Genomic DNA, 13,338 nt, shown 5'->3' with positions numbered 1-13,338 from the left:
TGTTCTGGCTGTCTATTGTGGTTGGTGGAGAACGTTTGAGAAAGAAAACACAATGCGGTCGCCAACATCTTCAGTTCTCACTGGCCACATTTCTCAGAAACAATAGAAAACGAGGTGTTGATCAATATCACGTCAACGTCCTCTCTTTCGTACCTTATAAAGAAGATGGTTCATGGTGGTGTTTGATGACGTCATACACTATTGTCACCAGAGGAACTGTTGACAGAATGGAAGAAAATATTACTTAATGTTATTATTATTTTTTTATTTCATTTGTTTTTCTTTTTTTGGCAGCAGCAGCAGCAGCGGAGAGAAATGGCTGTGGTGGTGGTGGTGTTTTAGGAATGTGTGTGTGTGTGTGTGTGTGTGTGTTGGCAATTTACTAAGTGCGTCATTGTTCACCCAGACAGCCTCGTTGCTTTCACCTTCGTAATACAATATTTGTTGCTTCCGCCAGGACTCTCTCTCTCTCTCTCTCTCTCTCTCTCTCTCTCTCTCTCTCTCTCTCTCTCTCTCTCTCTCTCTCTCTCTCTCTCTCTCTCTCGTAGTGAAGTAAGGTTTGTAGGTTCCGTAGAGTGCTCAGGTGGAAACCCTCCCTCTCCTTCCCCACAAGTCATTATGATGACGATAATTGGCAGTACGACATTGATGACCATTGGTTGTGTTGACCCCCTCCCGTACAGCCTCAAGGTCATACGTAGGTCACGACCTTTGTCGGTCAGGTCGAGCGTTTGTTACGTCAACACTTTATATTCGGCGGTCATTGTCACGTATATTTAAAGAAACAGAAAATGCTTTTAATTAATGACCATCTTTAAATGGTAAAGATTCGTTCAACAAAACCTCATTTTGAGGGTAATTAACTGATGATAGAATGTGTAAGTTTGTAATTAAGTGTGTCATTAGTTACCTCATAAACTCACACTCCCAGTGATTGATGAGTGCGTGCAGGGAGGGTGGGTGAGGGTGAAACGAACCCGCTCATACATTACCGCACCTCACACGTGTCCGCACACGACCACGTGTGTGTGTGTGTGTGTGTGTGTGGAATATCCGTCCTAACTTGTCTTTCCTCCTCCACCTCCACGTACTTACATACATAGATCATGTACCACACGTTGTATCCGTAGCCATGACCGGCGAACACCTGAGGGCAGCACCTTTGACCCCTCGTGAGGGGGGTAATTTTTCGTACGTAGTTATTGTGCTTGTAATGATATGGATGATTGCTCTCTCTCTCTCTCTCTCTCTCTCTCTCTCTCTCTCTCTCTCTCTCTCTCTCTCTCTCTCTCTCTCTCTCTCTCTCTCTCTCTCTCTCTCTCTCACCCATGCTGTATGATGTAGCCGCTCTCTCTCTCTCTCTCTCCCCTGGCAGCCCCTCACCACCCGCCGTAATGACCACGAGAGGACCAGGAAAGCCATCAAGGAGACGTGGAACAAGGAGCTGAAGAGGGTGCAGGAGGCCGTGGCCAACTTTAAGAAGTCGAAAGTCATCTACGTGCAGAGACAGCAGGTGGGTCACCTCACCCAGCCAGGAGACGTTCAGTTAAAGAAATCATGTCTTTAAAAGATTCCAGTAGTGAAGGGGAATTTTTAAGTATGGATAATAATGATAAACAATTGTGTGTGCATTAAAAGCTTTGAGGACTTCGAGATGATTGTATTTATACATAGTAAAATTAAGACAACGTTGAGAGTATTATACATGAAAGCGATTTATATCATAAGTAGAGATTAAGACCTTGAAGTTACCATGGGTTTAGCATGGTAGAGATGTTGTGGTAGAGTCCCATGATATGTTAGATGATAGAGCGAGTTCCAGGTATGTTTGGCTGGTCAGGCATCTGACCTATGACCCTGACCGTGTGGCAGGTCAAGGCTCACACGTCCCACAGGTGGTAGAGGAATCTCTCATCGCTTGATGACCAAGATCCCCAGCAGGAGATCCTGTACACCGTAGGAGGCAGGATGCTCGTGTCTCGACACTGGCAAATATTCCTGCCACTCACCTCCCTGCAAGTCTGGCAAACCTTATATATCCTAATGTGAGACTGTCGGGTCTTGTGTGTACGTGGGGTTAGTGGTGTATGTACGTGGGGTGTTAGTGGTGTGTGTACGTGGGGTTCGTGGGAGTATCATTTATTATGTGTACAGAGAAGTTAATATGGCAGGTCGGAGGACCACAACACAAATACAGGCTGGAGGAGGAGGAGGGTCAGGTCAGGGGAGGAAAGCTAACAAGGCCATTGTTGGAACGCTGAGTTATTGCCGTCTCTGGCGACCCTTGGAAACCCTTGTTTGTGCTCCTGCTGTTGCCGACGGCGAAGTTGAGGGTTACGCCTCTGTCGCTGACGGATTTACCAGATTGGACAGCGTCAGGAGGGAATGTTGTCACTATAGGTGTACTGACGCTTGTTTGGTCTGCCTTAATGAAGGTTAACACACACACACACACACACACACACACACACACACACACACACACTTAAACAATCGTTAACAGACCATTTACTTGTTGTTGGGGGGTTCGCCAGTATAGAAACGGCCAGTCATATTAAAGCGTAAAGGTGAACTGCTGCCATGCAGAAGCATTTGGTAGGAGGTTGAGGTAGTGTGTTGTGTACGTGTGTGGCGGCAGCACCACACACACACGTCACACAAGGCAGCCCAGCCCAGCTCAGTCTTGGGCAACAATATATTACGTTGGACAAATATTCACATGACGTTTTCCCTCACGTTAGGCTGGGTGATGCAACACATGTCATGCCAGATATTAACATATATTTTTCATGACTGTATATTTGAATGTTGTATTGAATGACTTATTCATGTGCAGGAGCTGATCAAGGCGAGGGAGATGGTGGCTCGGGCAGAGAACACGGAAGGCCTCGAGAAACTCGAGAGAAAACGAGACGAGGCCATGCAGAAGGTGGGTGTCCTCTTGCTTTTGTGTATGTCATTCACATGCCGATGATTCGCATCATTGAAATCGCTTCATTGATTTTGTTTTTGCATAACAGTTCGTAGGTTTGATACAGCTAATACATCCATGATGGAGAACCCCCCCCCCCCTTCTCCCCTCCCTCCCTCACTGAACATCTGGTGTCTCCCTTTTGCAGGCGCGGGAGGCCGAGGCGTGGTACAAGGCGTGCGTGTCTGAGGCCAACGAGCGGCACGTGTCGCTGCTCAAGCTGAAGCGGGACGTGCTGGTGCAGACCCGGGAGCTGATCCTCCAGTGTGACCAGACCATGAAGGCCGTCACTGTGGGCTACTTCCAGCTGCAGCACACCGTGGCCGCCCCGGCGCCCGTCCAGGTCAGTGCTGCCACACTGTGCGGCCCCAGCCACCGCCCCGCCCCGCCCCGTACCCTCCCTCCCTCACCATCCCTCACCCAGAGACATGTCCTACACATATACGTATGTACACAGGGGCCCCAGACGACGCGGGAGCCTGGCGAGTGTAAAGATTTATGTTTTGTGTATGTGTGTATATATATATATATATATATATATATATATACACATTGACGAAGACACAACTTAGAATTCCCCTGCAGGTAGGTGCTATTGGCACATGGGTCATCAGTGTGAGAGATGTTAGTGTGAGGCAAGACATTATCCCTACCATACTGGACAGTGACGACATAATACAGGTGGTTCCTCCTGATGGATGGATGGTTGTGGTCTGCTGGGATCCTCCAACACCCGTAAGGCGACCCTCCGCGCTCGTCAGGTTGTCTAGTGGCGCAGGAGGTGGTAGGGACGGGGGGTGATCGAGTATTGCTCATACCTTAACGTTAGTTACGTCCGTAGCAGCCACACCACACGCGGGCACGACCCGACCCTCGTCTAGATGGGTCTGGTGGAGTGGCCACTTCTGACGAAGGTGAGACGCAGGAGGAGACGGGAGGAGACATTTCAAACTCCAGTGTTATGACAGCTACGAGTCAGGCCGGCAGCGGGTTGTGGGTAATGGTTGACTGTTCATCTGAATAGGAATATATATATATATATATATATATATATATATATATATATATATATATATATATATAAGATAAATAGATTTGTTCGGGTAGATAATGAATAATATTAATTGAAACAGTGAGTGACATGAGCGCTTACTGATTGACGTCAGTCGGTAATTAATAGAATATTTCCTGTACGTGTTTCGTGCCGAGCTCTCGTGTGGCGGGGCATGGCTGAGAGGCCACATTGTCCTCCACCATTGTAAAAAGTTATTATCATAATCACAACCAGATTGAGCCTGGAGACCGAGTTCCGTGTATCGGTCGGTTAGGTCACGCCTGGGAATACAGACCAATGATCACTGTGGACTGACTGAGGAGGATGGTGTTGTGTTTGTGTGCAGGATGAGAAAGACGCCTCCGGGGAGGAGGGGCGGGTGTCGCGCGAGCGCGCGCTCCACACAACACAATCCACCCACCCTCGACAGTTTCCCTCCACATTGTCCAGACTTGGAAGGTCGATCCCTGAGTGATGTTATAGAATTGTTACTTGTATAACATGGCCTCTGTGACTTGTAAGTGTGAATCACCTGTGTTGAAGTGGAGGGAAATGTTTTGTTAATACTCACACCGAAACCACGATAGCACAGGCCCCAGACTGCTGGCTAGCCAGTGGGACACGAATCTACATCCGTTATACTGGTAGGAAGGAACAGGAGGAGTACAGCAGTATACCCAGCAGTACACCCAACACTAAGAGCACCACCATCATCACAGTACACCCAGACCTTCCTCATCATACACCCTCTACCTTCCACCCTCAACAGTACCGTGTGAGCTGCAGTGGGTGTCGTAGTCTGTGACTCAGTACAACCTCTTACACTCTGATGATAATATCTCAGTAATTACATGACATACACCTCTCACACACCCACTGACACTCACACCTCACACACACACTAACACTCACACCTCACACACACACTAACACTCACACCTCTCACACACACACTAACACACACCCACTAACACTCACACCTCACACACACACACACTAATACACACCCACTAACACTCACACCTCTCACACACACACACACTAACACACACCCACTAACACTCACACCTCACACACCCATTCACACTCTTCTCCAGCCTCTCATCACTAAGATGAGGCACACGTCGTGTTCCACCCCCTCACGTAACACCCTCTCCTCTGGCCCACAGTTGCAGACCCTGTGTGAGAGCTCGCGGCTGTATGAGCCAGGTTCCCAGTACATGGAGTTCGTGAAGCGGTTGGGCCCGCCCGTGGGGCCTGAGCAGTCCGAGACGCCCTTCGCCTTCCAGCCGTACACGCCCGGGGCCCAGGACCTCCCGCCCAACCACGACCCCACTGCCAACGGCACCGTCACCGCTGCAGATGTCCTCTCCGGTGGGTTCCCGTCCGGCACACGCCTGTGGACTCCCCTACCTCCATCGTCCACGTACATGATTACATAATTACCCTGTGATGACATTGACTCGCAACCATTAAGTGTAATTACTTTACGTGAATTAACCTCACACATCCTTAATGTAACATTCTGAAATACTGGAGGGGAATTACCTTCTGACTTGTATACATAATCTCCTTAAGTAAAGTTACATCTTGATTATGAGATTAATTACCTAAGTGTAGTGATGATGAAGTTTACACTATACCCCGGCGGGAGCAGTGTACACCCAGGCACAATATGATCATTAATATGTATATTGTAATTACCAGTCATGCTTTACATACCACCTCGTTACAGGAAGCCAGTAAACGATCGGTTGCAAGATTTCAATATTGATGATATCATGTGTGCCTGGATATGTATATTATATATACATTTCCTGCATTATTTCCAATACATACCCTCAGGTTATAGCGATGTGTCCTCTGCCTTATCCTTTAGTTATTCGAGTAAGGCATTTAGTTGATAAATACTGAAATAAATTATTAACATGTTTATCATTGTGATAATCATAATTAGTATGTTTAACTGAAATATATTATTCACAAGTTTATCATTGTGATAATCATTATTAGTATGTTTAACTGAAATATATTATTCACATGTTTATCATTGTGATAATCATTATTAGTATGTTTGACTGAAATATATTATTCACATGTTATCTTTGTAGTAATCATTATGTTGACTGATTTATTTTTAACAGTTAATCAAGGATTGGGTCACCTATTTCCCTTGATCACTTAATGAGTCAGTCATTGTTTCATTCATCATTTACATTGTTATTCATTTATGAACCCAGCTGGTCGTGTACCCCCGTGTCTCCCAGCTAACTGACATGTCTCTCTTTCCTTGTTTCTCCCGTCCGTGGTCGTGGTCGTCTGTGATTGTCACCATGGGCGTGGTCGTCCGTGATTGTCACCATGGGCGTGGTCGTCCGTGGGTTGCCGTCACCATGGGCGTGGTCGTCCGTGGGTTGCCGTCACCATGTCCGTGGGTTGCCGTCACCATGGGCGTGTTCGTCCGTGATTGTCACCATGGGCGTGGTCGTCCGTGGGTGTTGTCACCATGGGCGCGGTGGGATAGTAGGGGGACGTCTGGCGGGGGGTCAGGGCGGGAGCGACACGGACAGCGTGGGTTCCTCCCACTCAGCCAAGAGCGCCGAGGCCTCGCCCACGGCCTCCCCCAGGGCCCCGGCCCGCCGCACTCACACCATCTCCTCTGGCGACGAACTGGAGACTGACCCCGACACTGGTGAGCTGGGGGGAGCGGGAGCACTGGGTAGAGAGCACTGGAACAGGAACTGGGAGAGGACTGGTAGAGGAACTGGGACAGGACTGGTAGAGGAACTGGGACAGGACTGGTAGAGGAACTAGGAGAGGACGTAGAGGAACTAGGAGAGGACTGGTAGAGGAACTGGGACAGGACTGGTAGAGGAACTAGGAGAGGACTGATGGAGGAACTGGGAGAGGACTGGTAGAGGAACTGGGAGAGGACTGGTAGAGGAACTGGAACAGGACTGGTAGAGGAACTGGAACAGGACTGGTAGAGGAACTAGGAGAGGACTGGTAGAGGAACTGGGACAGGAACTGGAAAAAGGGTAACAAAAGAAGGAAGGGGACTGGTAGCGCAATTGGAAGGGGAAAATTGTGAGAATCACATCAGCCAAACTTGGGAAATTGTGAACATTAAGGGAAATAAGACGAGATCTTGTGTGTGTGTGTGTGTGTGTGTGTGTGTGTGTGTGTGTGTGTGTGTGTGTGTGGGAGGGGGGTATGAATGTAGAGGCTGGCGGCGAGGTTATCCTCACAGTATACACCACATTGTGACTGAGGAAGCACAACCTGGGTATGAAGATCTGGGTCGAGGTCTCACAGAGAGAGAGAGAGAGAGAGAGAGAGAGAGAGAGAGAGAGAGAGAGAGAGAGAGAGAGAGAGAGAGAGAGAGAGAGAGAGAGAGAGATGATGATGCCTACTAGTACACTAGACGGTATGTTACCATGAGACACGACGCTAACTCCGCCTGTGGTTTTCTTTCTGGCCTTGTGTGTAGCGGACTCGCACTACACCGGGTCCCGGCGTCAGGTGATGAGCAAGGCGGCCGTCACCCACACCTTCAGGAGACTGAAGACGCCCTCCAGATGCCGCGAGTGTGACTCCTACGTCTACTTCCACGGTTACGAGTGTGCGGAGGTGAGTCACCACTGGTGCTGGCTCCTCCCGTGCCGCAGTGGTTTGAGGTAACTTCCTCCTTCATATGTGGCCATCAGGTCAAGGTGTTGGCCCACATATCTTGTCTGGGTTGTTCTGGAAAGCACAGTGATGTTGGTCATGGCAGACTGGAGTTCCGGAGGTGGCACGTTCCAGTACTCCATGTGGCACTACCGTACTCCTCCTCCTCCAGCCCACTGGATGTGGACGACCATATCACATGATGGAACTTCCCTCACTATACACACACACACACACACACACACACACACACACACACACACACATTGCTTGACATATGTTGCCGAAGCTAAAATGTATCGACGAATTCCAGGAATCTTGCATCGTTCAGGCAGACGGTAAATACTCGAGCAAAAAGAAAAGACCAGTTGATGCATGTTGTTGCACTCACATGATAATTGAGGTTTGCCACTTGTAGCGAACACGAGATGGAAATCTGCTTTAATGATTTTTTTTTTTTTCTGTCCTGGATTATCAGGTGGAGTGTTGTTAGGTCAATGGACCAGTCATTTGTAAAACTACAGGATGTATTTTATCGTAAGGTTAAAAGGTCATGTTAAGAATAAAGGGAGGATGATACAAGGGATGGGATGAAGTGTATGATGTAGGTATACCCATGGTTGTGTTCGTTCTCAACACCTTCGGCACGATATTCGATTGTATGACCCATGGGTTTGATTAGCCTGGCCTTTGACCTTACCCTTGAGGGCCAGGTCGAAGGTCAGGATCGTACCGTCTCGTGCTCGAGGGTCGCACCACGGTGCTCAAGTGGGTGTTGCACCGTCATATACTAGAGGCGGTAGTATGTCATGAGGGGCCACCATTATTAACGTTCATGTCTCTCCTCCTCCCCCCGTGTGTGGTGACCAGTGTGGGCTGGGGTGCCACAAGAAGTGCCTGGAGACGCTGGCCATCCAGTGTGGCCACAAGCGGCTGCCTCGCAAGATGACCACCTTCGGCGTGGACCTGGCCCAGCACCTGAGCGAAACCACCGCCGCCGTGCCCCACCTCGTCCTCAAGTGTGTGGCCGAGATAGACGCCAGGGGCACCAAGATCAAGGTGAGAGGTTGGGAGGGAGGGAGAGGGGGTGAAGCAGGAGGAGGGTTGCAGCAGACCTCTGAGGGAGGTAGAGGCGGGTGTGTAGGACATGAGGTGCACCAGGAAGGGAGGAAAAATGCTGGTAGGGGAATGGGCAAAAGGTGATAGCTGGGGAATGGTAGTAGGGTAACAGGAGACGGTGACGTCATGGTGGTGGTAAGGGGTAGTGGCAGACCTGAGCTAATTGAGATAGAGGGGAATGACAAAGTTGATCTCAGATGAGGGGTGGATACGAGAGCTGAGGGAGGGAAAACTCCAGCAGGGGAAGTGAAGAGTCAGGGTCTGTGTGTGTGTGAGTGATTGATGTCTGGGTTGCAATAGCAGCGGTAATGATTGGCTAGTGAAGCGACACCCTCCCCTGTGTATTCATACCTACAGTCAACTGTGAAGATAGATGTGTGCTTGGTATTACAGCAGGAGAGACACGTCCCTCATCATGCCTTCCACTCTTGCCTTCCCATCGCAGGCCCATCCACCCCCACCTTATGGAAGCCAGGACCCATCCATTAGTCATCTCGCAGTAAGAGTCGTCATCTTTAAACCCCCTTCCACCCCCACACACCCCAGATCTCATCCCACTCCCTGACCTCACGTCTCCAGAGCCAGCAAGATTTTAATGATGGCATTATCATTAATCAGTCAGTCAGAAAATTCCCTTCTGCCTCGTGAAAGTTCCCTAGGGGCACTGTGTTTCATGGGGCTCCTCCGTCTCCATAAATCTGGCAATTGACTTATTATCTTGCCCCCCAACCCCAACCCCCATCCCCCAACCCTTGCACCGCGCCCCCACGCCATCCATAAGGCGTCTGGCGGTAAAAGAGCCTCATTAGAAGCAGATTGTCTTGCGTCATCCACACTCTGGTCAGAGAGTGTTGTGACGAACGCCTTGTCGTCCTGACCTCCTCCTGTCACCCAGGGGTGTCTCGTCAGTCCTTGGAAGGTGAGGGACCTTGTGCATACCTAATCATTTTGCCGTCTGGTTCTCCCTCAGGGTATCTACAGGGTGTCTGGGGTGAAGAGCCGGGTGGAGAAGCTGTGCCAGGCCTTCGAGAACGGCGCCCATCTGGTTGACCTGACGGACCAGCACCCCAACGTCATCGCCAACGTGCTCAAGCTGTACCTGCGACAGCTGCCCGAGCCCCTCCTGACCTTCAGGCTCTACCCGGAGTTCATCAGGTGAGTCTCCTGTACAGGAAGGCCAGGTGAAGGGCGGGTGGTGAAGGGACAGGTGAAGGGCAAGCGAGAAGTCAGCTGAGGATCAGGTGGAAGACCTGAGTTAATAGGGTTAAGGATATAGCGCCGAGAACAAGTGAAGAATGGCCTCATCCGCTCATATCCGTTCTCTATCTGTCATGTGTCATGCAACGAAACCATAGCTCCTTACCCACATCCAGGCCCCACTGACATTCCATGATTTACCCTCCGGACGCTTCACATACCCTGGTTCAGTCCACTGACAGCACGTCGACCCCGGTATACCACATTGTTCCAATTCACTCTATCCCGAGTACGCTTTTCACCCTCTTGCATGTTCGCTCAAAATGTTTTTCACTCCTTCCTTCCATCTCCAGTTTGGTCTCCCGTTTCTTGTTTCCTCCACCTCTGACACATATATCCTCTCTTCTCTCTCTCTCTCTCTCTCTCTCTCTCTCTCTCTCTCTCTCTCTCTCTCTCTCTCTCTCTCTCTCTCTCTCTCTCTCTCTCTCTCAACCTCTGTTCGGGGATAAGGTACACTTCTGTCCCCACTAGAGGGAGGAAGAGTTGACGACAGCAATCCTCCTCTCACAGCCTCTCTCACCCGCGGCCCCAGGTGAGGGGGAGGGGGGGGGGGAACGCCACAAGTGAGCCTTCCTTCACTCCCCCCCCCCCACACACACACACACCCCGCCCCCAGCCCAACCCTCCCCATGCCTCTCAACACAGCATCGATCTGGAGGAACTCTTCGGTGAGGAACCTTTTCTCAGTCTATCTCTCTCCCTCTCCCTCTCCCTCTCTCTCGTGCTAATGAACTGATGCATAAAGGTTTGACTCCAGTCCGCGTGTGATCAGTCCTTTGTCTCGACACCGTGTGGCCTCAGGGAGGATGAGAGAGTACGCTGGTTTTGAGGGAACCTTGTTAGAGGAGCCGAGTGAATAGGGAGATGTAGTCTCCTGGGGTGTAACTAATGTATGTGTGTGTGTGTGTGTGTGTGTGTGTGGTACACGGGCGGAAGGACTTGCTGGCCACACCACTCGATGCCATCATCCTCGAGCCCACTCGTCACCACCATCTCCTAGGTGGAGACTCCACCACAGTTTCTCCGAGGTTGAGCAGATTCTCCTCGATCTCAGCGTTGGGCGTACGACCCCTCCGTAGCTCCCTCTTGTCCCCCAGTGCGGCGACATACGTCCTGACATGAGCTTTCATACCCTTGATTATCTTGTGCCGCGCCGTCACGCGTTCTGTGGTCGCGTATACCGTCCCCGTGCGCGCAAGGGCGCGTGTGTCTGTGTGAACTTCCCTGGCGTGTGTTGGTTGTGGCACACGCTCGTACGCCCCACGTCTGGCGTAACAGGATGCGGTACGTGCGTTCCTGAGCTGTGGTAAGGTACAGTCTTGAGTGTCCAGGTGTACGGGAGGGGTTCATGCCAGCTCAGATGCAGACTGCTGCCACAGGTTCATCTTTGTGTTACATTAGAACGAGTGTGACGTAGAGCAGAGGTCATCCAGGTGGTGCCTCCCCTTCTGTGTGCCTACACTTGCTGCTGGCCTCCCCCTCAGTCCCCCCCCCCCTCCTCACTTAGCCTCCCTCTACCTGTCAGGTGCTTCCCCCAACACCGTGGTAGAGGGATGAAGGGGGGGGGGGGCATTATTCACCGCGGTGTTATCAAAGACTTACTTTCTGAGAGGCGATTAGCCTCACAGTGAGAGCCTCTCCCCTCCCTCCCCCGGGCTGCTGCTCAGCCTTGCTCATGCTCCTGGTGGAGGCGCTGTGTGATCACGACGCGTCTCCCTCCCTCACAAAGGACCTGGAGGCTGCCAGCGTCCGTGACAACAAAATGGCCATTAGGGAAGCTGGTGCAGTGTTGTATGGTCTCCACGCCCCCGTCGTCACTATGGGGTAATTGGTGCTCTCCTCCCTCCCTCCCTACCTCCCTGCCTGAAGATCACAAGCATCATCCTCTCTGGAGTGAGGCGCTCTTACAGGTAGAAAATGGGGATGTCTTATCCTGTGTGACAAACGGTGGTATGTCGCTAATGGAGCTCCCAGTAAGGTCGGTGCACAGTAATTACTGGGGGCAGGGAGCGGCCTGCTTTGTGCCTCCATCTCGCACTGGCTTTGATTGTACCTGAGTGTGTGTGTGTGTGTGTGTCTACACGATCCCCCTCACTCCTTCTTTCTCCGTACCACACCATGGCCCGTCATCTTACTAAATCCTCCATGACATCACTCCCACCTCAAGCGAGTAACGCAACCTCTCTACCATAGCCCCACAACCCCAGACACCCACCCCCACACCACCTCGCCTTACCCCTCCCTGTGCAAGTGGCTCCAGCTGTGTTTGTACTGCAGCGGTTCAGTGTAACACAGGAAATGAAAGAGGAATAATTCATGTACAGAGGCACTCGGGACAATGATGAGATCACTTCACGAGGGGACTACAATGTGCATGACTCACCGTGGCAGCGTATGTGCTGAGAATTGAGGCGTATTACCCGCGCGATTGTAAACAGTGAGCGTCGAGGTGAATGCCAGTTTTAAGAACTGTTCAAACAGTTTGAGTCTACTGAAACCCTCAGGCCCGGAGCCAGGCAAATATTGGAGGTGGCTGCGGGCTCTTCTGAGCTTACAATCTCCAGGAGGATTGTTTCTTCCTCACTGTTGTTTCCTGGTTGTGTGGGGGTCGTGGCGGAGACATGGTGGCACGGTGTGTGCAAGTTACTAGTGCTGGTCGTGGGGAAGGTCACGATAGACAGTTGACCTTTGTGTTTGACCTTATCGTATCAGTTTGTTTGTTGATCGTATTTTCATGTTCGAGATGGGCGGAGTTGTTTGTGAGTCGTGAGGACTGAGGACGAATCTCTCGGTTTCAGGATGGCGAAGGAGTGCCCGACGGGAGGCGGTGGGGAGTGCAAGCGGACGACGGAGGAGCTGCGGGAGCTGGTGCGCCGCCTGCCACGCCATCACCTGAGTTGCCTGGCTGTCCTCATGCACCACCTGAACCGCGTCACGGCCCAGGCCACCCTCAACAACATGCCCTCCTCCAACCTAGGTCAGTAGCTTCCCCCAACACTGACGTCCTACCGAGGGCTACACCCCCAACCACGTGCCCTCCCCTGCCATTACCCGCCCCACGGCATCGCACTGCCTCTCTTGACTACATGTTTAAGATCATTTTGTTTACTTAGAAGTAGCGAGTAACTTGTTCATGACTCGCTAAATGCAGCCACCCCGTGTGTCATGTGTCACTATGACAGCCCATTTTCTCCTCTAATCCCTTCTTTTCTTATCCTTAACCCTAGACTCAGTTGTCATACTCATTATGGTATACGTCCCTCCCTCT

At 51.0% G+C, this 13,338-nt stretch overlaps 1 protein-coding gene across 11 annotated transcripts in view; it reads left to right on the top strand.

Annotated features, from left to right (window-relative positions):
• LOC139758735 (rho GTPase-activating protein 45-like) overlaps positions 1–13,338 on the top strand; it is a 192,764-nt gene that overhangs the window by 161,281 nt on the left and 18,145 nt on the right. For all 11 annotated transcript variants that reach the window (XR_011714910.1, XM_071680464.1, XM_071680463.1 and 8 more), the window contains 9 exons: positions 1,376–1,513; positions 2,837–2,929; positions 3,120–3,314; positions 5,195–5,399; positions 6,550–6,717; positions 7,516–7,655; positions 8,565–8,753; positions 9,784–9,968; positions 12,869–13,047. Coding sequence is in view for 10 of the 11 variants with exons in the window: in XM_071680464.1 (XP_071536565.1) it covers positions 1,376–1,513; positions 2,837–2,929; positions 3,120–3,314; positions 5,195–5,399; positions 6,550–6,717; positions 7,516–7,655; positions 8,565–8,753; positions 9,784–9,968; positions 12,869–13,047 (1,492 nt within the window). In the remaining variant the exon portion in view is untranslated. The remainder of the gene's footprint in view (positions 1–1,375; positions 1,514–2,836; positions 2,930–3,119; positions 3,315–5,194; positions 5,400–6,549; positions 6,718–7,515; positions 7,656–8,564; positions 8,754–9,783; positions 9,969–12,868; positions 13,048–13,338) is intronic.

This window comes from Panulirus ornatus, chromosome 31, assembly GCF_036320965.1.
Source record: "Panulirus ornatus isolate Po-2019 chromosome 31, ASM3632096v1, whole genome shotgun sequence".
NCBI lineage: Eukaryota > Metazoa > Arthropoda > Malacostraca > Decapoda > Palinuridae > Panulirus > Panulirus ornatus.
Note: the sequence above shows the minus strand (reverse complement) of the source record. Positions and strands in the feature narration are given on the sequence as shown.